The sequence below is a fragment of the Hirsutella rhossiliensis genome (assembly GCF_020360975.1).
Source record: "Hirsutella rhossiliensis strain HR02 chromosome Unknown scaffold00004, whole genome shotgun sequence".
In the NCBI taxonomy this organism is placed as follows: Eukaryota; Fungi; Ascomycota; class Sordariomycetes; order Hypocreales; family Ophiocordycipitaceae; genus Hirsutella; species Hirsutella rhossiliensis.
Genome location: NW_025408670.1, coordinates 1,683,032 through 1,710,027, shown reverse-complemented (window position 1 = coordinate 1,710,027; position 26,996 = coordinate 1,683,032). Strand labels below are relative to the sequence as shown.

General features: G+C 58.1%; 11 protein-coding genes across 11 annotated transcripts; 7 read left to right on the top strand and 4 right to left on the bottom strand.

Moving 5' to 3' along the window:
• Window positions 1–3,182: 3,182 nt before the first annotated feature.
• Window positions 3,183–5,362, top strand: HRG_04368 (glycosyl hydrolases family 18 domain-containing protein; the record flags this gene model as incomplete). Its single annotated transcript, XM_044862839.1, has 4 exons — window positions 3,183–3,239; window positions 3,296–3,761; window positions 3,837–4,499; window positions 4,596–5,362. 4 exons carry the CDS (start codon window positions 3,183–3,185, stop codon window positions 5,360–5,362), a joined length of 1,953 nt encoding a protein of 650 aa, XP_044721453.1.
• An 877-nt stretch (window positions 5,363–6,239) lies between these two features.
• HRG_04367 (oxysterol-binding protein) lies at window positions 6,240–10,106 on the top strand (the record flags this gene model as incomplete). The annotated part of the gene is made up of 4 exons (XM_044862838.1): window positions 6,240–6,259; window positions 6,385–7,884; window positions 7,951–8,869; window positions 8,925–10,106. 4 exons carry the CDS (start codon window positions 6,240–6,242, stop codon window positions 10,104–10,106), a joined length of 3,621 nt encoding a protein of 1,206 aa, XP_044721452.1.
• An 842-nt stretch (window positions 10,107–10,948) lies between these two features.
• HRG_04366 (thioesterase-like superfamily domain-containing protein) lies at window positions 10,949–12,209 on the top strand (the record flags this gene model as incomplete). Its single annotated transcript, XM_044862837.1, has 3 exons — window positions 10,949–11,110; window positions 11,190–12,080; window positions 12,159–12,209. 3 exons carry the CDS (start codon window positions 10,949–10,951, stop codon window positions 12,207–12,209), a joined length of 1,104 nt encoding a protein of 367 aa, XP_044721451.1.
• Window positions 12,210–12,595: 386 nt separating this feature from the next.
• HRG_04365 (uncharacterized protein) lies at window positions 12,596–13,243 on the top strand (the record flags this gene model as incomplete). Its single annotated transcript, XM_044862836.1, has 1 exon — window positions 12,596–13,243. The coding sequence occupies one exon, from the start codon at window positions 12,596–12,598 to the stop codon at window positions 13,241–13,243; it is 648 nt and encodes a 215-aa protein (XP_044721450.1).
• Window positions 13,244–13,808: 565 nt separating this feature from the next.
• On the top strand, window positions 13,809–14,288 carry HRG_04364 (uncharacterized protein; the record flags this gene model as incomplete). The annotated part of the gene is made up of 1 exon (XM_044862835.1): window positions 13,809–14,288. The coding sequence occupies one exon, from the start codon at window positions 13,809–13,811 to the stop codon at window positions 14,286–14,288; it is 480 nt and encodes a 159-aa protein (XP_044721449.1).
• Window positions 14,289–15,326: 1,038 nt separating this feature from the next.
• On the top strand, window positions 15,327–16,957 carry HRG_04363 (eukaryotic aspartyl protease domain-containing protein; the record flags this gene model as incomplete). Its single annotated transcript, XM_044862834.1, has 6 exons — window positions 15,327–15,684; window positions 15,727–15,883; window positions 15,941–16,016; window positions 16,082–16,471; window positions 16,523–16,769; window positions 16,851–16,957. The coding sequence occupies 6 exons, from the start codon at window positions 15,327–15,329 to the stop codon at window positions 16,955–16,957; spliced, it is 1,335 nt and encodes a 444-aa protein (XP_044721448.1).
• Window positions 16,958–17,413: 456 nt separating this feature from the next.
• HRG_04362 (g-patch domain-containing protein) lies at window positions 17,414–20,108 on the bottom strand (the record flags this gene model as incomplete). The annotated part of the gene is made up of 6 exons (XM_044862833.1): window positions 17,414–18,846; window positions 18,911–18,971; window positions 19,020–19,237; window positions 19,292–19,367; window positions 19,446–19,878; window positions 19,966–20,108. 6 exons carry the CDS (start codon window positions 20,106–20,108, stop codon window positions 17,414–17,416), a joined length of 2,364 nt encoding a protein of 787 aa, XP_044721447.1.
• Window positions 20,109–20,880: 772 nt separating this feature from the next.
• HRG_04361 (uncharacterized protein) lies at window positions 20,881–21,357 on the bottom strand (the record flags this gene model as incomplete). The annotated part of the gene is made up of 1 exon (XM_044862832.1): window positions 20,881–21,357. The coding sequence occupies one exon, from the start codon at window positions 21,355–21,357 to the stop codon at window positions 20,881–20,883; it is 477 nt and encodes a 158-aa protein (XP_044721446.1).
• A 405-nt stretch (window positions 21,358–21,762) lies between these two features.
• HRG_04360 (moaE protein) lies at window positions 21,763–22,314 on the top strand (the record flags this gene model as incomplete). Its single annotated transcript, XM_044862831.1, has 2 exons — window positions 21,763–21,901; window positions 21,965–22,314. 2 exons carry the CDS (start codon window positions 21,763–21,765, stop codon window positions 22,312–22,314), a joined length of 489 nt encoding a protein of 162 aa, XP_044721445.1.
• A 251-nt stretch (window positions 22,315–22,565) lies between these two features.
• HRG_04359 (uncharacterized protein) lies at window positions 22,566–23,124 on the bottom strand (the record flags this gene model as incomplete). The annotated part of the gene is made up of 3 exons (XM_044862830.1): window positions 22,566–22,654; window positions 22,720–22,856; window positions 22,916–23,124. 3 exons carry the CDS (start codon window positions 23,122–23,124, stop codon window positions 22,566–22,568), a joined length of 435 nt encoding a protein of 144 aa, XP_044721444.1.
• A 648-nt stretch (window positions 23,125–23,772) lies between these two features.
• Window positions 23,773–26,358, bottom strand: HRG_04358 (ferric reductase like transmembrane component domain-containing protein; the record flags this gene model as incomplete). The annotated part of the gene is made up of 2 exons (XM_044862829.1): window positions 23,773–25,072; window positions 25,145–26,358. 2 exons carry the CDS (start codon window positions 26,356–26,358, stop codon window positions 23,773–23,775), a joined length of 2,514 nt encoding a protein of 837 aa, XP_044721443.1.
• Window positions 26,359–26,996: the final 638 nt, after the last annotated feature.

The window sequence follows — 26,996 nt, the reverse complement described above, 5'->3', positions numbered from 1 at the left end:
GAAATTAAAGGAGCAGCCCAGAAGAATGACACGTCTTGTCAATTCTTTGCTCGTTCTCTTGTGCGTTGGCGTCACTTTGGTGAGAGGGTGGGTTAAGGGTTGTAATCCTCAGGTGTACGGCCAGTGTGACCTGTTTTACAAAACCAAGGGTAGTCTCTGCCTGTGCGGGACCAGAACCGCCTGCAGGACCCAGACCGCCCTGGCTGAAGAAAGGCTGCTTTTGTTATGCCAGTCTGAACGGCGACGAAGGGTGTAGCCTTCGAGGGGGCTTGGGAGCAATCAGCAGTGTTGGACCTGGGAAAGGGTGTGCGGCATGCGCGCTCTATTGTCGGAACGGACAGAACGTCGAGCCGGATGTGAACTACCGACGAACAGCTGAGTCTGATATGGCTGAGGAGTCTGAGGCCACAAGACGTAGGCCATATCAGACTTCTCGGAAGCACGCTAGGCCCAAGCCGAAGCACAGAGCAGCTCCGGGCAAGCAGGTCCCTATCACTCAGGTCAATACCGATTACAAACCGAGTCAGGTCGATTGCAAGATCTGCACCATTTTCTGTGGTGCCCCATACCGCCGGGCATAAGCGAGTTGTGGCAGCGTAGCTCCACGGATTAGGAACCAGGTAACTTACTATCAGACAAGCTCAGTAATAAAGCTAAATGTTCCACTCAGCCATGCGACCGACAGAAGTGAAGTGAACACTCCGACAAATGCGGTGCAAGTGACTGTTTAATAGCGCGGTGGTTAGCAGGCTATAACATTAAGAAACCGCGTTTAATGATTAAAGCCCTAATAACTGTAGCGCCTAATTGTTTTTGCCAGCGCTAGGGGATATCTAGTCTGTCATCTAGTCTGTCTCTTTACAAAAATTCCGATATATAGAATAAAGGTGGCAAGATGAAAAAGGAGACTATAGGTACTGTCAAGCTGGTAAAATACCGCTACACCAGGCAAGATAGAGACACCCCTAGTGTAGATATTATTAACGCGCATTATAAGTCCATTCTCTGCTCTGACAGGTACGTTAGAAGAAGGAAAAAGAATACTTAAAGACGAGGCTATAATTAGACCCCCTTCAACCTGAGGATTTAACTATAAGTCTGATAAGCATGGCTTTCTCACAAAGTTCAAAGCTAGGTTATGCGTTCGAGGCCATCTTCGGCTGTATAACGAAAAGAGCCTTGCGCTGCGACTCTCACCGGAAAGGCCTTTCGAGTACCGATGGCTATCACCGTCAAATTTGACCTGGAGGTTAGGCAACTCGACGCCACTAGCGCCTTCACGGTTGTCACCCTTGACGAAACTATCTTTATACAGTTCCCTGACGGATTTAAGAAAGTCGGCTGAATCATGAAGCTCATCGGAGCCCTAGGGATTCGGTCTTCGAAAGTCTCCCCTCTTGCGGCAACGAGACCTATCCACTGCCTCCCAAAAGCCAGGGTCTAACCTCTGCATGGAATATCTTTATGTCTTCAGGAATAGCACGGTCACTACGGAGGAAGCTTTCAAAAGTCGTATCCCGCGCTAAAGCAACCCCTGTAAGAAAAAGAAAGAGCGTACCGAATTTCTATTACTATATACTCTCTCTCCTTCTCTCTTAATACTGATTTCCGCCTTTTAATTTAAAATAAAATAAAAACTATATATACCGAGGAATTCGATCTATTTAGGCTTATATATCCTTATACGGTACCTTTTTTTTTTTAGCTTACTTTATCTTTTTAAATAATTATTCTAGGAGATCTTTCTTATGTTCTAGACATAGGCGGTTCTCTGTCTTCCTTTTTCTTTACAGGGGCTGCTTTAGCGCGGGATACGACTTTTGAAAGCTTCCTCCGTACCTTATTCTTCGTTGATGACACCGTCTAGACCCCTTTAGGGAAGGTGACAGAGGCTGCCTGAGGGAGCAATCATGTGACTTTCATGCTTTATAAATAGTCTCACTTTTATACTAGCTTAAGAAGCCTGGAATACTACAGTGGAGCAAACGCTGGCCTCGAGGTGGCATGCTGCCTCGGTAGCACTATCATGAATGGCTCCATTGCGACAATGTGTAATTTCCACGCCTGGCGGAATAGGAAGGAGCGGTAGGGGGCGGATCTTGTTTCGGAAGGAAGAGCCTGTTTGTCAGCCAAGGAAGGAGGAAGAAAGATGTGGTTACTTGGGAAGGCAGCGTCATCATCTGCCTGCGCAGTCAGCAAAGCACCTTCCGCCAGAGGCCGAGAAGAAAGAAAGTAACTGGGCTAGTCCCTCGGCCGTCGGAGACAAGCTGCAAAAACTCAATGCGGCTCAATCACGCCAACTCCCATCAGCCCTAATGTTTGCCACCAATAGTTAACGCAATTTCGCATGCATGTGTGGGGTAAGTTAACTAATTAGAGCGAGCTGCAACCGGGCGATGTCGCCGCTGCTGCCTGCAACCTCCTCGATGATAAACAGATCCCTGCCACACAAATCTGCCACCTCTCCTTTTACCATCGCCCGTGAACCCGATCATGACGGAAAACGCCATGCCCTCGGACAAAAGATGATTCTATCCATAGACCTGGCATCATGACAGTCTCGACCCGGCGCCACAGTCACCGACTGCCGCCGATTCAAGACTATTGCCCTGGAAGCGGGTGAGAGCCACAACGGGCATCCAGGCTGCTACCTCTGACGGGGCCCTGGCCGAGTCTGACATTAAAAGGCCTGCAGTATAGCAATGGGGAAGAGGCCTTTTGAGTCGATGCAGCCGCGGAGGCATGTTGGCTCGAGCAAGCATGCACTGCTACCACGGCCTTGATTGCCCAAACGGGCTGACGACACTCAAGGCCGGCTGCTGATTCGCATTCACCAGCACCGCGCTATGCCTGTTCCTGAGCCTCAGCCCACGGTGTAGCCATCCTATCCTGGGCCGCTCGACCTTCTCGCCCACCGCCCTGCAGCAACTCGGAGATGGGTCCTTTGATCGGCCATGGCTCACCACGAGGCCGAAAATGAGGCTGCCATCAAAAGTCGACGCCTCTGCTCTTCCTCGCGCAACTCTTTCCCCCTTTCTTCTATCAACCCTCTTGTCCGCCTGCAGACACCTTTGTTTGCGTCCTCTCGTTGAGACCTCTCATCGCCACGCTCTTTATTCAATTTGGCTTCGGCCGACTTTCACTCTTTACCCCCCTTTCCAAACTCGCAACACATCGCTAATATGTCTCTCGCGCTCGCTGGTGCCACCGGCGCCTATGGTGCCCTTAATGGTTACTGGGTTCGTCATGTCTTTGTATGGAAACAATACACATGTGCTAACCGTTGATCCCCCAGGGTCAAACTGCCGGCCCCGAGCTCAGGGACTACTGTGACAGTGGAGTCCAGTATGCCACGCTGGCTTTTGTCAATATGTCTCCCGAGAAGGACAGGTCCGGCGCTGGCTATCCCGGAATCAACTTTTCCTCCCACTGCTGGGCCGAGACTTTCGAGAGCGACAGCGGCCGCGCTTCTCAACTCTACAGAAACTGCCAAAGTCTGAAAACGGACATTCCCTACTGCCAGTCCAAGGGTGTCAAGGTCCTCCTCAGCATCGGTGGCGACTACGGGAAGCCCAAGGGTTCCGGGTACCTGTCCAACGACTACGAGGTCACCACGGACGCCAACGGGGAGTATTTTGCAGACTTCTTGTACAATGCTTTTGGCCCCTATCGCCAGGGCTATACCGGGCCGCGTCCTTTCGACCGCCCCGACGAGCACGTGGCGGTTGATGGCTTCGACTTTGACATTGAGAAGGATTTTGGTAAGGCCCCTGTATCCCCTTGCTTCAGTCTCCACGAAAGAGTACTTCCGCGTGAAGCTAATTCGCCGCTCCCAGATAATGGTCCTTATATTGCCATGATCAACAAGTTCCGTGCTCTTGACAAGAACATGCTCATCACTGGTGCCCCACAGTGCCCCACGGACCCGGCACATTTCCAGATGCAAGGCATGGTTCAAAAGGCCGCCTTTGACGCTCTCTTCATTCAGTTCTACAACAATGCGGGCTGCAATGCCGCCTCCAAAAGTGGCTTCAACCTCGACGACTGGGTCAAGGTGGTGTCCGAGAGCGACAAGAGCCAAAACGCAAAGCTGTTTGTCGGCCTTCCTGGCTCCACCAAAGCCGGCGATGGCTACATCGGCCCCAAGGAGGTCAAGGACCTCGTCTGCAAGTACAAAGACACCAAGAACTGGGGTGGTATCTCGCTGTGGGACCTCAACCGCGCTGCCGCCAACGTTATTGAGGGCAAGGGCTTCCTCCAGCATGTCCAGGATGCCCTCAAGTATGGCTGCAATCCCGAGCCAACCTCGACCTCGACAACGAGTGCCTCTACTTCCATCTACTCTTCGTCTTGGTCTACAGGCACGGCTGGCACGTCTCTGAACACTACCAAGTCCATCCCGTCGCATGTCACGAACTCTCTCCGGTGGTCCAACTCGACCCTAACCTCGGCCTCGTCTGTGCCTATGACCACGAGCACCGTCTACACCACGGTGGTCCGTACCGTCACCAAATGCCCTCCCGAGGTCGTTAACTGCCCCAGCACCGGCCACGTCGTCACCGAGACCATCCCACTGTACACGACGGTCTGCCCAGTGACTCCGACGGCTCAGCCCGCCGAGCCAACTGCTACGCAGACGTCGGTGGCTCTCACAACTAGCACCGTCTATGCGACCAGAATTCACACCATCACTTCGTGCGCTCCCGGAGTCGTCGACTGTCATAGGGGTAAAGTGACGACGGAGACCGTTTCTCTGTACACCACTGTCTGCCCGGTGTTCCCCACAGCCCACCATGAGAAGCCAGCTAGCACCGAGACCAGCGTGCGTGCGACAATTCCGACAGAAACTTCTCAGCCCAGGGTGACGAGCACTTTGTATGCCACCAAGATCCATACTATCACCTCGTGCCCGCCTGAAGTCAGCAACTGCCCCAACGGAAAGGTCGTCACCCAGGTCATCTCGTGGGTATCCACGGCCACCCCCGTTGTGCCCGCGTCGAGCACCCTGGAGCGGCTTCCCAGGCCCTCGCCTGCCAACCCCAAGCCTGGCCATGAGTGCAGCGGACCTGGCTGCTCTGCAGGCCCTGTCAAGTCCCAGGTTGGCGAAGAATGCAGCGGCCCAGGCTGCCCTACAGGCCCAAGCGTTCCTAAAGCTCCCGGCAACGGCTGCCCCGGACTCAACTGCACCTCTGTAGGGTCGGTTCCCACGGGACGCCTCACACCATCTGCCTTCCGGCCCACTGCGGCCCCCGTCCGGCCTTCTGCCGCTCCCGCCGAGCCAGTTACGGCTGGTGCTTCCAGCCTGGCCATGGGCCTGACTGGCTTAGTCGCGGTGGTCGCCGCCCAGTTGTTTGCCCTATGATGCGGATGTTTTGTGACAATTCTGTTGGTGGGGGGATGTGGCGGGATTTCCTCGTCGGCCGAGACTGTGCTCATGGGCTTACATGACTTTGACGGTCTTTTTTTTATTTTTTATTTCTACTATTCTCGGATGCACCAGCTGAAAGTTGCGTGCAAGTTCAAGGAAAGTTTTTTTCTCGATGATGGACATTAATTTCATGTGTTATTCCTTGTTGTTGTGAGCACCGTGTTAGTAGAGAATTGTCGTATCCACTGCTTTCTGGAGTATCAGCGAGTAGCAGGCTTGGTGTAAGTGATGGAACGCATAAGTTAATGCACGCGTAATGGAGAATATGGGGCCCGAATACAAGGGGTTATGAGCTGGACGTTGCATTAATGTGATAATTGTTGCCCTTGTGTTGAAGCATCCAAAGGAGAAACAAATCAAGGAGAGAGAGATGCCAACAAAGTGGGAGAAGGAGCGTCTCTTCGTAGGTACCTACTGTCTGTCGTGCCAACTGTGGCTGAATACGCCCTCTTTAGCCACCCCACCCCGCCTAGCGCATGTGTTGCAGGTACTTATGAACTTAAGCAAAGAGGCCATCATCGTCATCGCCATATACTTCGTACCCCATGTATCACCGCTTTTATCCAACCGCATCAAGGCTGAAAACACCTCTACCTGCTTTGAACAGCGCACTTACGACCTCGACTCGTCCGCTTCTCTCGCCGTCACGACTGTCTTCGTCCCGGGAAGTCGTCGGCACGCCCCCCAGCCGTCGCCCCCTTAGCAAAGCCGGGCGCCCGTCTCGCGACGACTCGGCACCCTTGGCGGAGGTCGACAGCAGTTTCTCGGCAAGGACAGCCTTGTAGGCGTCCTCCAGCACGAGCGGCCCGTCATGTCGGACGCTCCCGATAGGTACGTCGCTTCTTCTCGCTCATGGCTTCTCTCGGTTCCGTCAGGCTGTGAGAGGAGGCCCCCCTCCGCGCATTCCGTCATCGAGACACCTGCTGACTGACTCGCTTGCCTTTACCCATCACCAGCTCGCACAAGCGGTCCAAGTCGGCTGCCGCGCTTTCGCTGATTCGTCGCAAAGACACGCACGACGACGAATCCAGCTCAGAAGAAGGCCGAGGAGCCGCTGCGCCATCCCCAAACATTGCGCCCAAAGCCTCGGCCGGCTCAAACACCAGCGTCTCGTCGCAGAAGCCCGGCCACGCCCACAAGCCCTCGAGAACCTCGGCCATGCTCAGCAGAACAACCCCCAACCCGCCCCCGGTGTCCAGGTCGCCCGACAAAACGGCCAGCCTAGAGCAGTCGGTGCGCAAGTTCAGGGTCGTCGAGGCGCTGCGCAGCGGCGACACTGCCTCCATCTCAAAGGCCATCCGCGACACGGCCGACATTGGCGGCCGCCCCAGCACCTCATCCATGTCCACCCTCGGCCCCGGTCCCCTCGAAGACACTACCATCCTTCACCTGGCCATCCAGTGCGCCGAGTTCCCCGTCATCGAGTACGTCCTCTCCAACTCGCTCGATAGCATCGACGTCAACGCCCGAGACAAGGACGGAAACACCCCGCTGCACGCCGCCGCCACCCACGGCCGCACCCCCGTCGTCAAGCTGCTCCTCGAACAGAAGGGCATCAACGACGCCGTCGCCAACCAACAGGGCAAGCTGCCCATCGACTTGGCCCGGAACCCCGAAATCTTCCAGCTCCTCCAGCTGTCTCGCTCCTTGTTCGCCGAAGCCAAGGTGCAGCAGATCCAGGAACTCATCGCCAAAAACGACTACGACACCCTCGCCCTGGTCTTGGAGGAGCCGCGCCTCAAGACGGTCCTAGACATCAACAGTCCAGAGTTCGCCTCCGATCCCATCACCGTCCAGTCCGGCGGCACCTTGCTCCACGAGGCCGCCCGCAAGAAGAACACGCAGCTCATTCAAGTCTTGCTGCTCCACGGCGCAGACCCTTTCCGACGTGACCGAAAGGGGAAACTTGCCCAGTCCGTCACCAGCGACGACGGCGTCAAGGCCATGCTCAAGAAGTCGCCCGCTGCCGTTGCAGCACAGAGGGGCATCCAGGAAAAGGCCGTGCTGGGCCATGCTGCCTCGCAGGGCGCCTCCTCGGCCGGACCGGGCGACCTGACGGCTGGCAGAGAGGCGCGCGAAATCAAGGGCTACCTGAAGAAGTGGACCAACTACCGCAAGGGATATCAGCTGAGATGGTTCGTACTCGAGGACGGAGTCTTGAGCTACTACAAGCACCAGGACGATGCAGGCTCTGCCTGTCGAGGCGCCATCAACATGAAGATTGCCAAGCTCCACATGAGCGCCGACGAGAAGACAAAGTTTGAGATTATCGGCAAGTCGTCCGTCAAGTACACTCTCAAGGCCAACCACGAAGTGGAGGCCAAGCGCTGGTTCTGGGCCCTCAACAACTCGATCCAGTGGACCAAGGACCAGGCCAAGGAGGAGCAGCGACAGGCCGCCCGGAGCGCCGAGCTTCTCAGGCAGGCCAAGGCGGACCAGAGCGGCTCTCTCTCCGTGCACGACTCGCACAGCGAATGCGCGAGCCTGTCCGATTTTCAGAGGAGCCCATCGCACGCGCCCAGACGGCGCCTGTCGAATGCCAAGATGCCGGCGGGAGTCAGCACAGCAGGCAGCATCGACGATGACGAGCTCCTGGACGCCGGGACGGAGGGTGACGGTGCCTCCAGGGCCCCAGGCAACGGCGCGTCGGCCATGCTCGGGGACCACGACGACGACGACGACGCTGCAGACGACAAGAGCATCAGCGAGGAGCCTGGCGCGACCAAAGATGCGCTTAACATCACGGCGCAGTCGGCCAAGCTGCAGCTCGAGACCATGTCAAGCGTCCACGCCGCACTGCAAGCCGAGGCCTCCCACAGCCCTGCAACGCCGCTGTCGGACACCAAGGTGACGCAGGCGCTGTCCACGTACGACGCGGCAATCCGCAGCCTGACAGGTCTCGTTGGCGACCTGCTTCGCATCTCGAGAGACCGCGACGCCTATTGGCAGTACCGGGTGGACCGCGAGGCAAACATGCGACGGATGTGGGAGGAGAGCATGCAGCAAGTGGCGAGGGAACAGGAGGAGCTAGAAGCCCGTGTCGGCGAGGCGGAGACCAAACGTCGCCTGACGAAAAAGGCGCTGAGGGAGGTCATGGAAGGGGGTGTCGTGTCTTCGGCCAACACGCCGACTGCCGAAAAGGTGCAGCCAGAGGTGGAGATGGAGGCCAGATACCTCGGTAGCCTGGGGCGCAAGGGCACGGCGCTCGATCAGCTCGGGGAGCTCTCGGAAAGCGACTCGGACAACGGGGACGAGTTTTTCGACGCCGTTGATGCGGGCGAGGTCGAGGTGACCGAGATGCCACCCGACGAGACGAGCCACGAGGGCACAGGACTTGTCGTCTCTGGGCTCGATATTAGCCCGTCGTTTAAAGGCTACGAAAATGGCATCAGACATCGGCTCAAGATGGATGCCGACGATCGTCCCAAGATATCACTATGGGTAAGTAAAGTTGCTAGCCGTCGGGGGGACAGGACCGTGCTCACCACATCGGTAGGGTATTTTGAAATCCATGATTGGCAAGGACATGACCAAGATGACGCTACCCGTGTCGTTCAACGAGCCGACGTCGCTCTTGTACCGCTGCGGCGAGGACATGGAGTACGCAGACTTGCTGGACCAGGCCGTGGAGCGCGCCGATTCGATCGAGCGGCTCATCTACGTGGCGGCCTTTGCGGCCAGCGAGTACGCGTCCACCATTGGCCGCGTGGCCAAGCCCTTCAACCCACTGCTTGGCGAGACATTTGAGTATGTGCGGCCGGACAAGAACTACCGCTTCTTCATCGAGCAGGTCAGCCACCACCCCCCCGTCGGCGCAGCGTGGGCAGAGTCCCCCCACTGGACGTACTGGGGCGAGTCGGCCGTCAGGTCCAAGTTCTACGGCAAGTCGTTTGACATCAACCCCCTCGGCACCTGGTTTCTCAAGCTCCAGCCCAAGGCGGGCGGCAAGGAAGACTTGTACACGTGGAAGAAGGTGACGTCGTCAGTCATTGGCATCATCACGGGCAACCCGACCGTCGACAACTACGGGCCGATGGAGATCAAGAATTGGACAACGGGAGAGGTGGCGATGATTGAGTTCAAGCCGCGCGGGTGGAAGGCGTCGAGCGCATATCAGATTGCGGGCAAGATTCTGGATGCGCAGGGCAACGTGCGCTTCAGCCTGGGCGGGCGGTGGAACTCGAAACTCTATGCCCGACTGACGCCCGGATACGAGGCCACGGTGGACGATCCCAAGGACAGCGGGCCGGTGGACAGCGGAGGACTGACGGACCCAAGCCGGGCGTACCTGGTGTGGGAGGCGAACCCGCGGCCGCCGGGCATCCCCTTCAACCTGACGCCGTTTGTCTTGACCTTTAACCACATCGACGACAAGCTCAAGCCGTGGCTGGCGCCGACGGACTCGCGGTTGCGGCCGGACCAGCGCGCCATGGAGGACGGCGAGTACGACTTTGCGGCCGAGGAGAAGAACCGGCTGGAAGAGAGCCAGCGGGCGCGGCGTCGGGAGCGCGAGGCCAGGGGTGAGGAGTTTGTGCCGGCGTGGTTCACCAAGACGAGGTGCGAGGTGACGGGCGAGGAATACTGGCAGTTCAACGGCAAGTACTGGCAACAGCGGGACAAGGCGGGGCCGAGCGGAGACGACAAGGCGTGGGAGGGACTGGAGCCCGTCTTTTCATGAGGAGGGACGGACGGGAGAGGAGGCTCGAATGGTGTAAACGGTAAGAGAATGTGCGTGCGAATAAGAATATGCTGGCTCGCCTTGTCGGGATGCGGTTATTTTATCGAAGCTGTAACAACGGGACAAGGAATCGGGGCGGTCCGGTCCATGACATGAAATATAACACGCCTCTGCCCAATCTTTATAGGGGTCGTGGCTGTATTCATTCTCGGACCATGACGACTATCTGGCTCTCGCTTGTGGAGAAAGGGGTTTCTAGACCTCGGGCGGCGTCACTGGGGATAGCGCCCGAACCAACTCAATCAGGTAACTCCACTAGAAGTCGCAAAGCCACGGCTAGGCCCAGACGGGGTGCGGGAGTCGGACACGGCATAACTACTTGTTCCTGCGACGTGAGACGAGACCCATAACTATTAGCCTCGGCACAAAAGCGACGACGGCGCGACGACGGCGCGACGCCTTCTTATAGCAGTCGTCTTTCCCGCTCCCTCTCTCCCTCTCGTCCTCTAGACATTCACCTTCACCTGCCACGACGAGAGCCAGCTCGAAGGGAAAGCGGACGAAACGGCAAGAATTGAAAGCGTGCAAGTACACCCGCACTCGGTGAACTGGCCCCTTCCGAGCCAGCCGTGGTCCTTGGCAAGGAGGACGGACAACCACGGGAAGCACAGAAGGAGGGCGGAACAACCACAACCTCTCCGTTGCGTAGAGGCTCTTTGGTCTCGGGGTTCCACACTCGGAGCGCGGCGACACAATTCACGGAAACAAGCCCAAGGGAGCAGCACCACGGGCACCGTCAAGGGATAAGATTGAAGCTCACCCCGGAAAGCCCGCAGCGGCCGATGAAGGGCGGCTTTGGCTTCGCCGGGTCTCCGTTTGCAAAGCCCGCCGTCATGGAGTCGGACGAGGGCGCCACGACGCTGATGCCGCCGCCGCCGAAGGATCCGTCCAAGGCGCCCATTGAGAACACGCTCGAGGTGACGGAGATGGGGGTGCTGGGCAAGGTGAGCAGCGAACGTCGTCCTCGAAGACAGGCACGGAAGAGAATGAAGGGGCACTGACGCCGGCTGCGAATGAATGCAGGACATCTTCACAAACACCCGGCGGCCGTGGCACCCCCCCGGGGCGCGCGGCATCTTCGGCGGCGCCGTCATCGCGCAGTGCCTCGCGTCGGCGCAGAAGACGGTGCCCGACAGCTTCCTGGTGCACTCGTGCCACTGCTACTTCCTGCTGGCCGGCGCATCGGACGTGCCCATCCTGTTCCACGTGGAGCGCGTGCGCGACGGCCGGTCCTTTGCCACGCGCACCGTCCAGGCCCGGCAGCGCGGCCGCTGCGTCTTCACCACGACGGTCAGCTTCGTCCGCTCCGGCTCGGGCGGCGCGGTCCAGGTCCGCCACGCGGCGCCGCTGCCGGCCGACGTGGGCGCGCCGCCCGGCGACGCGTGGGACGGCGAGCCGTCGTGGGCGCGCAACGGGCCCTTCCAGAGCGCGCGCATCGAGGTGCTCAAGGCGCGCGACCCGGCGGCGCGGCCCGACGAGCGCAAGTGTCGCCAGTGGGTGCGCTGCCGCGGCGCCATCTCGGCCGCCGGCGGCCACCAGGCCCATCTCAACGCGCTGGCCTACATGTCGGACAGCTACTTCATCGGCACCGTGTCGCGCATCCACCGCCTGTGGCGCTTCCCCTTTGCCCCCGGCGACGTCCCCGGCCTGCCCGCCGAGGTGCGCCGCCAGGTCGAGCAGGTCAACGAGTTCGAGGGCATGGGCTCCAGCATCGACGACTGGGCCGGCCGCCCGCGCCTCGGCATGCTCGTCAGCCTCGACCACAGCATCTACTTCCACGAGCCGCTGCGCGTCCGCGCCGATGACTGGCTCTTTACCGAGATGGAGAGCCCCTGGTCGGGCGACGGGCGGGGCGTCGTCTTCCAGCGCATCTTTGCCAAGGATGGCACCCTGCTGGCGACTTGCGTGCAAGAGGTCGGCTCTCTCTCTTCCCTCTTCACTCTCCCCCGTCAAAGTTCCTCAAATAGCTGACTAGTCGACTACGAGCATCAGGGAGTCGTGAGGCTAAAGCAAGACGGTACCGAAGAGGGTTCCAAGCTATAGAGAGAGTATCGTCCATGATCCGAAAACAACTGTCGCTTCCGATGGCCAGCAAAGCATTGGGACCACGCTGTCGAAAAGCTCCTCCTTGTTCAGTCGTGTTCTAGACCATGTTCAAGGCCTGTATATCGGCAAACGACTCAACATTGAATCCACAATGACTCCCATACAAAAGAGAGCTAGACAAGAAGAATCTCGGCTATTTTCTGGCCAGTGATCAGCGTCTTGACATCGTCTCCATGGGAGATGGCTCAGTATTTAAGAGCTCTTGGCGCCTTCCACTGGCTCCCTTGCCTCGGCAGCTCTCCAAGCTGCTCAACCCGACAAGTCTTTGGCCATTTCTCAGACAGCAGAACAAACCCTCTCCCCCCCCATCCCCCCTGGTCAGCATGTGCTTCGAACACAAGATAGTCGCCGCGGGATGCGGCCACCTCCTCGACCCCTACAAAGAATTGTGCAGCGCAGCGCCGGCTGATTACCCCGAGATGCCATGCGAGAACACCCTAGTCTACATGACCATTCTCCCCCAGTTTTGTAACTTCTGTCTAGAAAATCGCACTCGGATATGGGGTTTCGGCAAGGCCTTTTCATCCTTATGCAATAAAAAGGCTTTGAACACGTACTGGAAAGATCTTGCGAAGCTCAACAACCAAGGTGCGGCCAAGACGCCCAAGCTACGCGACGAGAAGACGCCCGCGAGGGGCATTGACAAAGCTGCGTATTCGCACTGGAAGAGCACAATTACGTTATTCGTCACAGAAGCCCGTCCCCTGCAAGTTGTCGTCGGTACGGGAAGTTGGTGGGATTTCAACTGGGCTGCTGGCTCGCCCTGGCAGGGTTTCCTGGCCGCCATAGCTCGTGAGGCGATAGAGAAAACCCTCAAATTGACGCCAGACTTCGACGAGGATCTCGACAAAGCGCCTGAGTATTGTGAGGACAACCCCGAGGAGATGTCCGAGGAGATGGACATGGAGATGCACGAGGAGATGGTCAAGACGATGTCCTACTACGACTTCGACTGGGAATTCGCAATCTAGACCCGAGGCGTGGATGGCATATTTGACATATTTGTGTGGACGCTTGGATTTGCGGCGTTGGAGGCGCATCAAAATGGATTCGAGGCATCGTGCATGACATAGCGGTACACTCAAGCTTCTGTTGTAACTCAGAGGAAGTCCGAGCGAGGAATCAGGAACGGTTCTGGAACGACTGCCGGCATCTGCATTGTGTTTTTTTTTGTAAACGAATCACATCCTTGGCCAAAGTCACGACCAGGGAACAAGCAGACATGTTTTGACAAACGTGTCACACAAAGGCTGGTGTGTCCCAGGGCCTGTCCCTTGTCTTGGTGGTGAACACAGAAGACCGGTCTTGTTCTCGCACCCTCATGATGGCGATTCACCGAACCACTTGAATGCTTTCCGTTGACTTTGCCGTGCGACATGACGTAGACATATAAAGACTTCTGCACGCTCGAATAATGTCCATGTCCCGAAAGCCTCACGACAAGCCCCCTCTGCATCATCCACTCTCATCACGAAACCGACCGTCTTCACCGCTATCCAAAAAGGACGCCAAGTGTCGAGATAGTTGTCTCTCATCATGTGTGTTGCCACCGACGTCGTGCGCACCATCTGTGGGCACGAGGACGACAAGGCGCTCGCCATCGTGCTCTGCAAGGACAGGGCATGCAAGAGCCACTCCAACGTGCTAAAGTTGGCTCCCGGATGGTGCTCCTCGTGCAGGGAGGCCTTGCAGGAAACGTACTCCGAGACCCAGCTCCGGCGGCACGCGACGGCGCGGCGGGCGTGGGCGCTTGTGGTGCGAAGCAAGGAGGCGGAAATGCCCAAGCCCATGCTTCCGTCAAAGCTGACCAAGATTCGCGAGGCAACGGTCAAGGGCGACTTACAGGCTAAAGCCGATCAAGTGTGGGAGACGAAACTGCTGGCCAAGGTGGCCGAGTATTCGGATCGCCAGATGGTCATGGGCGACAAGAAATGGGACGCCACCGGCAAGGACAAGGCAAGGCAGAGGGAGGTGATGGAAGAGGCTCGAGCCATGACGATGAGGTGGGTGCAATAATAATAGCCTTGCATCGGGTCTCTGTTGCCTGCTGTGATTGATGCGAAGGACGCGACGAGTTGTGGGTTCGGTGAAGATGGCAGTTACAGTCATCACCGTCTAATAAAAGTACGTACGTACATGAGTGACGCGCAGCTTCCCCATCGTGTTGCTGCTGATCAGGCGGGGGGGGGGGGCTTTCCCCATGTGATCGGAGTCTATTATTAAACAGATTGGATAAGAGGAAGGTGCAGCCCACCAGTACAGTAGGTACATAATTACCAAATACGAGCAGCTAGTAGAGACCAGCTCTTGCCGAGTAGCCGTTACTACCTTTTCCGCTCTACAGCACCCGTCCCCAGCTGCTTGTACTCAGTACTCGGGTGGCCGCCGCCGAAGCTGAGGCCCAACACCCCCCCGGAGCATCCCCCGGAGCACAGCGCTGCAGCGCCACTCCGCGGGCCGAGACCCGCCTGTCAGCCCCCCACAGTCTCCGCCATCGAGAGCCCCCCACCCCAGGGCGGGTAGGCCAGGCCGGCCAGCCGTTCGTCATCGCCGCGCCTCCATCGCCGAATCTCAACCAGACGCACGGCTGGTTCCTGCCTGGAAGGGGGACAGAAAAAGAAAGCAGCCAGTAAAATGAGTCCCACATAATACCTACCTACGTACTGTACGTCAACTTCCATCGTACCTGTCTTGTACTTATACCTACCTCTCTTCTGCGCCCTTCGTTTCCTGTTCTTCGCGTCTCTTGTTTGGCCTCTCGCCTCTTTTTACCTTGCCCCATGCTTCACGACACACGTTGCTTGTTCATTCATAGACACACAAAATAGGCAACTCATTGTTATCGATCTCCTTGCTTCACAGACCCAGTGACCAGTCCTCCGCAACCATCCTCATTCCCTAGCCACCGAGCGAAGACGAACCCAAGACATCCAGAGACAGACAGCCTCCCTCCGCCACCACACTCGCCTCCTCTCACCGCCCGTCGACACCAACTCCTGTCCCGGGCTCGCTGGGTACAGCCGCGGGAGAAGACGCACCCTCGCGTACCTGGTCATGCTGCTCCCCAGCATACGAGGCCTCGCCCTCTTCACTCTCATCGCCTCCTACTCCTTCACCGCCTCGGCCGGCACCGTCGCCGTTCCCTTTCGCCGCAGAGCCGCCCCCGGTCCGTCATCGTCGTCCATTGCTCGCCGCGACGGCACCATCGACCTCAATGCCCTCAACAACATCACCGCCGGCGGCTACTACGCCGAGCTCGGCATCGGGACGCCCCCCCAGAGGCTCTCGTTCCTCCTCGACACGGGCAGCAGCGACACGTGGGTCAACTCGGTCGACGCCGACCTCTGCAGAAGCCCGCAGTTGCAGCAAAGACTCGAAAGGTGGTGCGGTCCGCAGTGCAAGTCGCCCTCTCGTGGCACTGCGGTGACTGCCTGCTAACAGTCTCCCTCCCCAGTCAACCCCGAGGCCAGCTCTACCTTCACCTCGGTCAACAGGGGCGGCTTTGACATTACCTACCTCGATCAAAAGAACATTGGGGGCGACTATTTCAACGACTCCGTCACCGTAAACGGCAAGATCGTCAACAACCAGAAGCTGGGCCTCGCTCTCAGGTCCGTCCGCTTCACCGGCATCATGGGCCTCGGCTTCGGCGATAACGTCGCCGCCAGCTCCTCGTACCCTACCGTGATCGACAACATGGTCCAAAAGGGCATCATCGATGCCCCCGTCTTCAGCTTATTCTTGGTACTACGAACGCCCGCCCTTCTCCCCCTATCCCTATATCGACTGACACGGTTTGCCTTCTGCAGGACGACCTCGACGCCAAGTCCGGAACCATCCTCTTTGGCGGCATCGACTCCCAGAAATATCACGGCAAGCTCGCCACTTTGCCTCTCATCTCCGATATCCAGACCGGCTCCAGAAACGGCACCTCGTACACGGTCCGCCTCCGCGGCTTCGAGGTGGATGGCATCGACCTCGACAATCTCGACGCCGCCGCTATCCTCGACTCGGGCTCCACCATCTCCCTCCTGCCCGACTACCAGGTCCAGGACATCTACCGCCACTTCGGCGTCCGCTCCGTTCAGGGCATCCCCATCCCCCTCGTCGACTGCGCCTACCGCAGCGCCAAGGGAAAGGGCATCGCCTTCAACTTCAAGTTTGACGGCGCCAACATCCGGGTCCCCGTCGCCGAAATGGTCATCGACGCCTTCCCCGATAGCGTCCAGCAAACTCTGCGCAACAGCCAGATCCGCCACCTCTTTGGCGATTGGGAGAGGGTGTGCATCTTTGGCGTCGGTTCCGCCTACGACTACGGCATCAGCTCCGACAGGTTCGCCCTGCTCGGCGACACCTTTCTGCGCTCCGCCTACGTCGTCTACGACATGGCCAACCGCCAGCTCGGAATTGCCCAGGCCAACACAAAGGCCGACAAGTCCAACATTGTCGAGATCCGCAAGGGCGACACCCAGCTGCCCGACATCGCCGGTGTACCAGGTATGTGCTGTTCTTGTGTCTACCCAGCCTCCTTTCTTCCCCTCGATCCCCTAAAGGGCATATGTGGCTAATGGCTTGCAGGCACCGGCCAAGACAGCGCAGCAGGCAGTCTCGGTTCCTCGCGCATCGGTGCTGTCGCCGCCGTCCTCATCATGGTGGCTGCTGCCTTCACTACGACCATGCTATAATGAAAGCGACGGCTTGGTTCAAGGCATCTGTTTAATGATGAAACCTATGGGCATCCCACCATGGCACGAGTATCACGGGGAGGCATGAATTAGAACGAAATGGGAGGGTTGCATAGACTTTTTGGAGGCAAGCCTCGCCGCGTCCACACGAATAAATACCCTTGTTGCATAGATGCATAATAGTACATACAGCCCAGTGTCGATTCTGTGAAATCCGCCGAGACAAAGGCATGATGGCTTCAATAGGGCTCCTTTCTTTCCCACTCTTCGTGTACGCAACGGTCGGTGCCGAAGCCTCCGGACTCTCCACCACTTTTGAGTAAATCACAGGAACGCAAGTAAACGAAGCATGACGACCATTTGACATGTAGGAGCAGAGTAAAAATCACAAAACGTCAAGTCTCAGAGCTCTATGGCGCCCATTCCAAAAAGATTGCCAACCACGTGGTCGAGGCTTCATTCTAGCTGGTTGTACCGCTCCCGCGCCTTCTTTTGCGCCGCCGTGAGGTAGCTAGAGTAGCTGTCGACGGTCTGGCCCTCGGCAATCTCTGCCGCGTCACCGAGCTTGCCGCCCTCTGCCCCGAGACCCACACCGCCCTTGTACGCGTTGGCCGTGAGCGCCTCCGTAAGGCCTCCGCCCTGAGCGCCGAGCCCGCTCCCCGTCGTCCACCCCATCTTGGCCAACATGCCCATGCCCTTGGACTCGACCGGTTTCTTGACCTCTTCCTTTTCCTGCTGCATCGTGTCTGTCTTGGGCTTTCCTGGTGTTGCGGCAGGCTTGCCCGGTTGGTTGTGCGCTTCTCGTCTCTCCTTGGCTCGATCGCGGTACTGGCCGGCATCTGCCTTCTGGAGCCGCTGGTCTCTCTTGGCTATTCTGGGCAGGGCGAGCTTGACCTTGTCTTCGTCTTGCATTGCCGTCTTGTGGTTCCTCGACTTCTCGTGGACGTTGACTTCTTCGACCGACTTGTACTTCATCATGCAAAGCAGACACTGCAGCCGCTCGCGGTCGACAAACGAGACTTCTGAGTTTGCAGGCGCTGCCTGGCTCTGGGGTTCCGCGGTGGCGGGTGCTGCCTTGCCGGGGGCATCGGTCTTCGCGCCGCCAGACATCGAGAACTTGATTGGCGCCGTACGGGTTGGGCCGTCGGCCGTGGTGCTCTCTGCAGTGTCCTGTGGGCCCCCACGGATCTCGTCGTGCCTACGCTGCCAGAAGGCCATTTGGGCAGCCATCACTGGCGCCCTTTTGGGAGCAGGCTCCGACAGGCCCTCGTCCGCCTTGCGCTTCTTGGCCTTGGTCGGGTCGGCCTTCTCCTCCCTGCTCGCCTTGGCATCTGTATCGGCCGGAGGCTCTGACGCCACAACCTTTGGGCTGGGGTAGAGCTCCGGGTCCCGATACCTGATTCGCAAGGACGGGTTGAACAGTGGTGTGAACGACATGTGGTCGATCCCGGGAGTGTTCACCCGGTCTTCCGGGATGAACACCCCCAAATGGATTGAAGCAATCGTCACGGGCGTGCCTCCAATCTCAAAAGAGCGTGTCATTTGGAACTTCTTCAACGCGGCAAGCGCATCGTTGAGTGTCCAGAATTCGGCAAATCCGTATCGAAAATTTGCGTTGGTGGCGGCATCGCGCATCAGGAAAACGCGGTGCAAGGAACCTGGCCGTGCTCCATAGCCAGCTCCGTCTGCAGAAGGTGCCGTCGACTTCAACTTGGGTGCGTCGTCCTTTGGTTTGTCAGTTTTGACCAGCTCAAGCCGTCTCATCTCGTTGGCTAGCATATCCTCATCGATGTCGTGTGGGAGGGGATGGACAACCAGGATTTGGACTTTCTTGTCGAGGTCTCGCCCGACGTCTGCAGCTCCCGTTCGACCCAGGGGCCCTCCGGTAGCTGGAAAGGAAGCACGTAAGTCAAGATTGCACCAATGGTTGAGGTTGGGACCCGGTGGCAATACCTAGCGGAATGTAAGAGCACTCCTTGCATTTCGCCCGTGAAGCAAAGTTCGAGAATCCACACTGTAACTTGTTAGATATGCATCGTTTCGACGACTCGGGGTCGCTCACTCTCAAACATTCCCAGCTGGTCGTTGTAGCGGCAGGCGGTGGCTGTGTGTTGTCAGACTCGCCGTGGCTGCGAGTATAGTGGATATACACGGAGATCTCCCCATCTGGGACGTCATCAGTTGAGTGGGGCAAGTAGATCTGGAGTCTTGGGTAATGCTCCTTGACGAATGAAACGGCGTGGTCAATCTGCTGGAACTGGACGAAAGCCCGGCATTTTCCTTTGTTGCAGTTAGTTTTGCGCAGTGTGAAGAGGAGGATGTGTCGGGGCTTACCTCGGGAAGAAGTAACGCGCACGTCAACGCTGGGAAATTCAGCGGCGATGGAGCTGTCGAAAAGACCCTCACGTAGCTGAATAGTGACCATAATTAGTCTTCATTCGTTGGAAAAAAGGACTGAGGTTCCATCTGGAAAGTGAGGGACGCTCACGTTGGAAGCCGAGATGCTATACGGCAGGCCTTCAAGCATCACTGTGTCGGTGGGCCTTCCAGCGTCTTGAATACGGTTGCGAGACGGACTTCTGGCGTGATGATCGCCGTTTGAGGGAAGTCTAGCGTTTCCATTGTTGGATTGCTGTTGATGGTCACCGTCGCGCGTAAACTCTTCGTCGTCACGAGCCCGGTCGCGTGAACGGTAGTGGTCATCATATCCACCTCGATAACCCTCGTCGTACATGCCTTCGTAGTCACGCTTGTCTCGGGCATCATGGCGCGAGCGGCGCGAGTCATCACGGCGTCTGGGAAAATAGCCATCATCAAGGCCCCGATAGCGGTCATCAGAGTCTCCTGCGCGGTCCATATCGCGAAAGTGACGTGACGGAATCTCCTGGTAGTCGTCGTACAAGTCTTGCCTCGGAGGAGACCTGGGATAGTCCCGCCGGCCCGTGGGGAAGTTAGCTTTCAAAGCTCAATCTATGCGGGACAGTCGCGCTGGTTCTGCCAATCCCCACAAGGCGCAGGTTATATGTTTACCCTGCCGCGGTTGGTAAGAGTCGTCTCGTCGATGGTCTGGGTCGCTGTCTCTGTCGCGGAAAGCTCCTGGGTCGTGATCCCTCCCTCGACCGGGAGATTGTGTTCGATGGTCGTCATTCATAATGAAGGCCGAACAACACAATCGCGGGAAAGTGGAGAAGACAGAGAGGAGGTGGGTATAGAAGCGTATCTCGCTGGAAAGTCCCAAGGAGTATTCAGAAGATGCGAGATGCGTTCAGGTGGATTCCGAGCACGGGCGCGCATGAGGCAGCCGCAGTTAATCACGACTGACGATTGATGGGCGAGTTCGAAAGCTACATACGTCAAAGCGGTTGGTAGTTAGGGGGAGCCGGCCGCGTTATCTTTGTTGCGGGGGGTTTAGTCAGCAAAATGGTGAACCCACGATGATCAACTACTGCCACGACCAAGCCAGCTAAATTTTGTATTCGTGTTCTAAAAGAGAGCGACTGTAATACTGTACTGCCAGATCCGAGCACCAATCAAACCCCAAGACTGGGGGAAGTTCTTTCTGCGCACTCCCTACCTTATGCTCCACGCTCAAAGGTAGCTTTCGCCAAACACGCCTCACCGCTATCCACTCCAGGTCACAATTCAGCGAAGTCAGTCGCGAACGGACTGGGAGCAGAGATGCCTCCTGGCTGCAAGCGACCTTGCGCAAGCTCCAACCCTTACGGCGAGCAACGCGCGTGCGTGGACTGGGAACTGTCCCAGTCGACCATCAATCTCGGCCAACTGCAAAAACACTTGGAAAAAAGACAGCACTCTGGAGTGGAGCTTGTGCCAACCAGCAAGCAGATATCGTGGACAGCGTGATTTGTCGACAAAGAACACTGCGAGCGCGCGTACACACACTCAGAACAGCCAGGAGCAAGTCACGATCTGCGAGTGTTCTCGAAGCAGTATGCCTTATCAATAGCATCCTGCAAGATGTTACTCGCAAAGACGAATTCACGCTCCGAAGTGTGCCATGCGTTGTCGGGCATGTCCACGCCCAGTTTCAACGCAAACTTGCGTGCGCTGCGATACGTAATGTTCCCACGAACGCGTCTGATATTGGTCTTGACAACCGTCATACCCTGGTGTCGGGCCGATTGTCGTCGGTCCACGACGTCGAACGCAATCGTCGGGTCATCGGACGCCGAGACAAGGGGCGTGTCAACATCACTGTTCAGACGTAGATGGCGCTCAAGGTAAATGGCGAGTTTGGCCGCCGCCGTCCCCCCCTTGGCCCTGAGGTTAATCTTAACTTTGTTCCGTGCCCATATGCCTCTGCCAGGCACCAGTCGTGCTCGGGACGAGTCATCCATCACGAGCCAGTAGATTAGGGGGTTGATATCCTTGATAGCCATGATACTTGCCCGAGAATGACTGGTGTGCACGTGTGTGGATACGGCTCGCTTTATCGATAGCTTGGAAGGGTGTTGTAGAAAGGGAAAAGAGACGCGACGCGTTAAGGCCTTTCATCGCGTTTATTGGGGCGGCAGCTTTAGTCAGCATGGGTCTGCATCACCTCACGCTCCCGCCTCCGAGCCAGTGCCAATACGAATCGGACGAAACATCGCGGTTTCTCTGTCCTCACTTGCAGTATTTCTAGCGACATATTGGCCCTGAGAAAAAAAAAATTGAAGATTTCTCTACGTTGCTGTGTCATGTGCTAATCACAAGTTCGTGTCCCCGCATTTCGAGTGACAGGTCTTCATTGAAGATCTCCGCCTCGCATCGCCACTCAATTCCTGCGATCACATCTCCGCACAATGGCCAACTCACAAGACGAGCCATGGGAGCTCTCGGCAGACGGATGCCACGTAGCCTTGGTCACGGAGCCGCTCAATATCCAAGAAACCATGAACAAGGTCCGCAGTCCCGAAGCCGGCGCCATTGTCCTCTTCGCCGGTAAGCCCCGTCACGCCCTCTTCTATACACGGGCTTGGCTCACCCATCGGCCGCTGCCCGCAGGCACAACGCGTGACAACTTTGCGGGAAAGCCCGTCAAGGAGCTCACGTACACGGCGTACGCGCAGCTTGCCCTGCGAAGCATGCTGAGCATCGGCAGTGATGTGCGTTCCCGGCACGGGCTCAAGGGCATCGCCATGGCTCACCGCCTTGGCACCGTGCCCATTGGCGAAGAGAGCATCCTGATTGCCGTGTCTGCACCGCACCGGCAGGCTGCCTGGAGAGCGGGCGAGGAGGCCCTCGAGGAGTGCAAGGCCAGGGTCGAGGTTTGGAAACGAGAGGAATTCCACGGCGAGCAAGGCGTGTGGAGGGCGAATCGAGACGGTGCCGCGGGGACAAGGACCGATTCTTGAGTGGTTTACATTGATTATTTTGATATAAACGCCGTCAAAGGGGCCAGCGAGCTGTTCAACGCGGATACCCTTTCTGCTCGAAGGTAATCCCCAGCCAATCCGCCCTGCATGTCCGTCATCCCTCATTGCTCTCGCCCCTGTCCTGGGGTCTTCATGATTCACCATGGCATCGAAGCTCGTCTCCAGATGGCTGTCCCGCAACTATCCTCTGCTCCCTGATTCGCAGACCTCATGAGCCCTGTTGCTCACACTCATTTCTGGTATTCTGGCGGAGGTTCTCGGAAGTACTTCATAGGACACGGCGGCGAATGGGAAGCCTCGGAACACCGGTCAAACATTTCTGGATAATCGCAGGGCAGTTAGCGGGATGTACGGTCTCGAGTCCCTAGCATTTGGCAATCTTACCTATGTGTCCGCTGTAGGCCTCGGTAAAGGTCATATCAAGCCCCATCCCGTGGACGTCAATGTCCTCGGTCATGGCCGAAGGATACACCACGATGCCATGCTCGGTAAGCAGCTCCCGCCAAAACCGGGACGGAATCCTGCCGCAACGTCAGAAGTCGGCCTCGTCGCAGCCCTTGCCCCGGGGAATCGACTTTACCTGTACTGGCCGCACTTGATGTTCGCGTGGATGAAGAGGCACACCGTCTCCAGCACCAGGTAGCGTTCCTCGACCGCCTTCTCAAGCCGCCCGCCGTCCCACGAGTTCACCCGCTCCAACCTTTCGCGAGAGAACTTCTTGGCAATGGCCCACCCTTTCTCGGCCTTTTCCAGGTCCTTTTCCAGGTCCTTTTCCCTCCAGGTAGCCATGGCTGTCGCTTTCAACAGGTCTCTCGGGAGGCTGCTTTCTCGAGGCCGTAGGAGTAGAGACGGCGTCGAAGAGAGAGCAAGAAGTGAAAAAGAACGGTCGAGGAGAAGAGAAGGTGGAAGTCGTGGAAGGAAAAGCTCGCGCGCAAAGTGAGCAAAGGGGCGTTGCTTCAAGCACCTTTATGGCCGATCCAGCGGCCATCGTGGGCGCGTCTGTCCATCAGGGTGCCTCCCCGCGCTCGTCATCGCGGCCAGTGCCGGCACCCAACCGCGCCTTGTTCAGGGAACAGTCAAAGAACAAACTATGCGGCCACCGAGAATGGGTCCGCGCCGTTTTCTCCGACCTTGTCGCTGCATGAACGGCGGTGAGCATCGCAGACAGTCGGGGTTTGTCCTACACCTTGCAACACACGACGCCTTGTTCGGCTCAGACAACATCTCAGGCTCGGAGTTTGCAAAGCTTGCCCAGAAGTCACTTTGCATCAGATAGAACAGAGTGTGCACGGAGACTACAGGATTGCCGTGAACGACTTGGTATCTTTACAACAAACAACAAGGCCCGCCGGCCCACACCGCCCACACCATGAACACTCATGGACGGCCCCGGGATACAGTTACACTCGCCGGCATGCCGCTCGGTTTCGATGCCTCTCAGAGGGCGTAATTTTCCGTGTGCAGAAAAATCTCCTCCAGCTCGTCGTCGCCCCAGATCTCGGCCTGCAATCTCGCCACTGTGTTGGCGACGCCCACTCGCATCGACGGCGGGCCGCACACAAACACGGCCGTTCTCCTCCCCAGGATGCCTCGGCCATCCATGCCGCCCGTCGCCCATTCCTTGAGCATGTGGCCGAGCTGTGGACGTCCGTACTCGACGGTCCAGCCGCCGTCCATTTGGTGCGGTATGGGAAAGGCAAACTGCATCAAGCTCTTTTGGAACTCGGTCGGTGTCTGCGGGAAGCCAAAATCGAACCCGGCAGGCGGGCCAAACGTCGACGCCGGCCGCTGCTTAGCCGCCGCTCCAGGAGGCAGGCTAGTGTGTCGTAGATGCGCCAGCTCGGGGGCGCGCACCGGAAGCGACTCTTCCTCCTGCTCACCGTCGACGGGCTGCTTGTGGGACGATGCTGGGATATTAGTGGTATTGGGTGCATTCTCCTCTCCGGGCGGGGGCAGGTAGAGCTCTTGCACTCTATTGCATTCGTCGTCGTCGTCTGCTCTATGCTTCTTGTCCTCGGGATATCCGTGAGGCCCGAGCCGCAACGCGTCTTCGGGGCCAAGGTGATGATTTGATGGATTGGAGGGTGGTATCTGATGAGGCTGCAGGTATTTTTGCTGCGGCAGCGCCGTGATGCGATCCTCGTCCTCGGCACGCAGCTCGCGTTCGCGCTCCGGGTCACCTTGGGCTTCAGCATGTATCAGAGCAGAGTTGCGCTTCGACGCAATGCCCGCGACGAAGCCATCGAGTTTGTCGTGCAGCATGTGGTTCAGTGCCCTCGGATTGTGCCCGCCCATTGGGCCCGTCTTCTCGGCCCCCGGCCGCTGACGCACGGCCGACGTCAGGAAGAATTTGCAGATGACGCTCTCTGGGGGGGCTGCCTCTTGACAGATGCGCAGCTCCTCTCTGAACCAGTCCATGGCCTCGAACCGCTTGATGGCCCAGATAACCATGACCTTGCGGGTTATGGCCTTGCCGTCTCGCATCCGCTTGACGAGATTCAACAGCTGGGACATCAACGAGGTGATGCCGCTGCCACCCGCAATGAGGATGCAAGTGTCAAAGGCCGCCAGGTCCCGGCGCATGCCGCCGTAGGGGCCGTCCAGGAAGGCTCGGTAGGTATGGAACGGGCCCTTGGCGACAGCGGTGTCGAGCACTTTTTTGGTGAAGCCGCGGTAAGGCTTGAAAACGAGGACGCAGTCGCGATACCTGTCGCCGTAGTCGGATGGGAAGTCGTCACTGCAGAGGGACGAGATGGTAAAGGGATGATTCTCGAGAAGGGAGATGCCGGGCATTCGCAGATATACAAACTGGCCCGGCTTCCAGCGCATCTGCGTGGGGATCGTAATCTTGATGGCGTTTTCCGACATCAAGGTGATGGCCGCCTCATCGCCGACGAGAAAAGACAGACGCCAGGGCTTGGTCCAGTTGAGCTTGAAGAAGCGCATGAGGTAGCTAAAGGCCCAGATGGCAATGGTGGCGTAGAGATAGGACCAGGACATGAGAAAGTTTTTGGTGTGCCAGAAGAGCAGGCCGACATAGACGATGCCGACGGGAACATGGAGGAGGACAAAGACCTCGTAGGCCGCCCTCCTGATCCACGGCAGTGAGGCGACGCACAGCCAGATAAGCGGCACGATGCAGGCCACTCCGGTGCCGTAGATGAGGCCGCTGCCGGCGGGAAACAGCTGGCCAAAGACCTTCATGCCGCCATCCTCCCACACGGGCTGCACGTAAAAGGGTATCATGTGGACGAGAGAGAGGAAGAGGCACAAGTAGCCGAGCCAGCGGTGGAACACGTTGAGCCGCTCGGGGCCAATGCCGATGACAATGGCCAAGACGTTTGCCTTCATGCTGGTGACGACGATCCACGGCGTCAGGGCCACGGCAATCATGCCGGCCCGGATGGCGAGGGGCGGAGAGCCGAACTGAATGCTCTGCCAGTACAGGGGCTGCTGCAGGAAGCAGTAGAGGGTGACGAATGCGACGGCGATGAGGGCGCAGGTCAGCACGGCGAGGGAGGAAAAGGTAAGGCGGTGTCTCTTCCACACAACATCGGGGATGGGGCGGTAGAAGACCCAGCGGAAGAGGGCGAGGGTGTCGTTGACGAAGCCGACGGAGGAGAAGTGAGCCCTGGGACGGAACTGCTTATAGCCCAGGCCGGCGCCTTCCGGGAAGAAGTGCTGGCCCGTCGACTGTTCGGGCTGCGAGGCGGAGACGTGGTCGACATCGGCGCCGTAGAGGCTGCGGTAGTGTTCCTCGACCTGGTGCTTGTAGATGGCCTGGCGAATCTTGTCCTGCCAGAAATGCCAGATGCGCACCACGACGACGCTGCCGACGACGGCGAGGGCAAAGTAGGTCCAGCCGAGAGCATACTTGCCGGAGCTGGACCAGGGATCGACGACACTGGCTTGGACGAGCCCCGGAGGGCTTGTCGGCGTCAGCGGGATGTTGATGCGCTTGAAGAGGCCGGAGAGCGGCCGGCCCACGGCACGGACGGCGGGCTCCGGCGAGCTGGAAGCCATGTCTGACGGAACAGCAGCTCGGCTTTTCTCGCAATGGAGCTTTCTGCTTCAAGACGACATGCACCGCAGGCGACTCAATTGCTCGGGCGGCGCCTCGAGAGGGGACATGTCAAGCGTCCCAGGATTGGGTCAAAGACGGAGAGCCGTTGTCGCCGTCTGCTTGGTGGGGGCTTTGGCAAGAAAAAAGACGTCGTGTCAGCGCTGGTGGAACAATACGGAGTAAGATGCTCTAAGAACTTGGCGTCGGCCGTCACACAGACGGCGCGCAACAAGGCGGCATGGGAGGAGGGACAGGAGGGGGGGGAGGGTGAGCAGTGAGACAGGCAGGATATACATACAGTACATACATGGGAAAGCAGGTCTCTGCCAGCGTCAACAAGAGGGAGGTTTGCCACGCAGACAACGGTAGGGCAGAGAGGGCGAGCCAACAGCATGGGCACGAGGCACGGACACGGGACGACATGGTGTGTTTTCTGGGGTCGGGCGGCTGACGGAGCCCCGAGATTGGCCAGAGGCCACCGGGAAAAGGGACCGACCGGGTCGTCACATCGCCGACGGCGCAGGGGACTGGACGATTTGGCGCGCGCGCCCAGCGTTGCCGAGTGTGGGTGACATGCATGTCGCCCGCATTTTGCGAT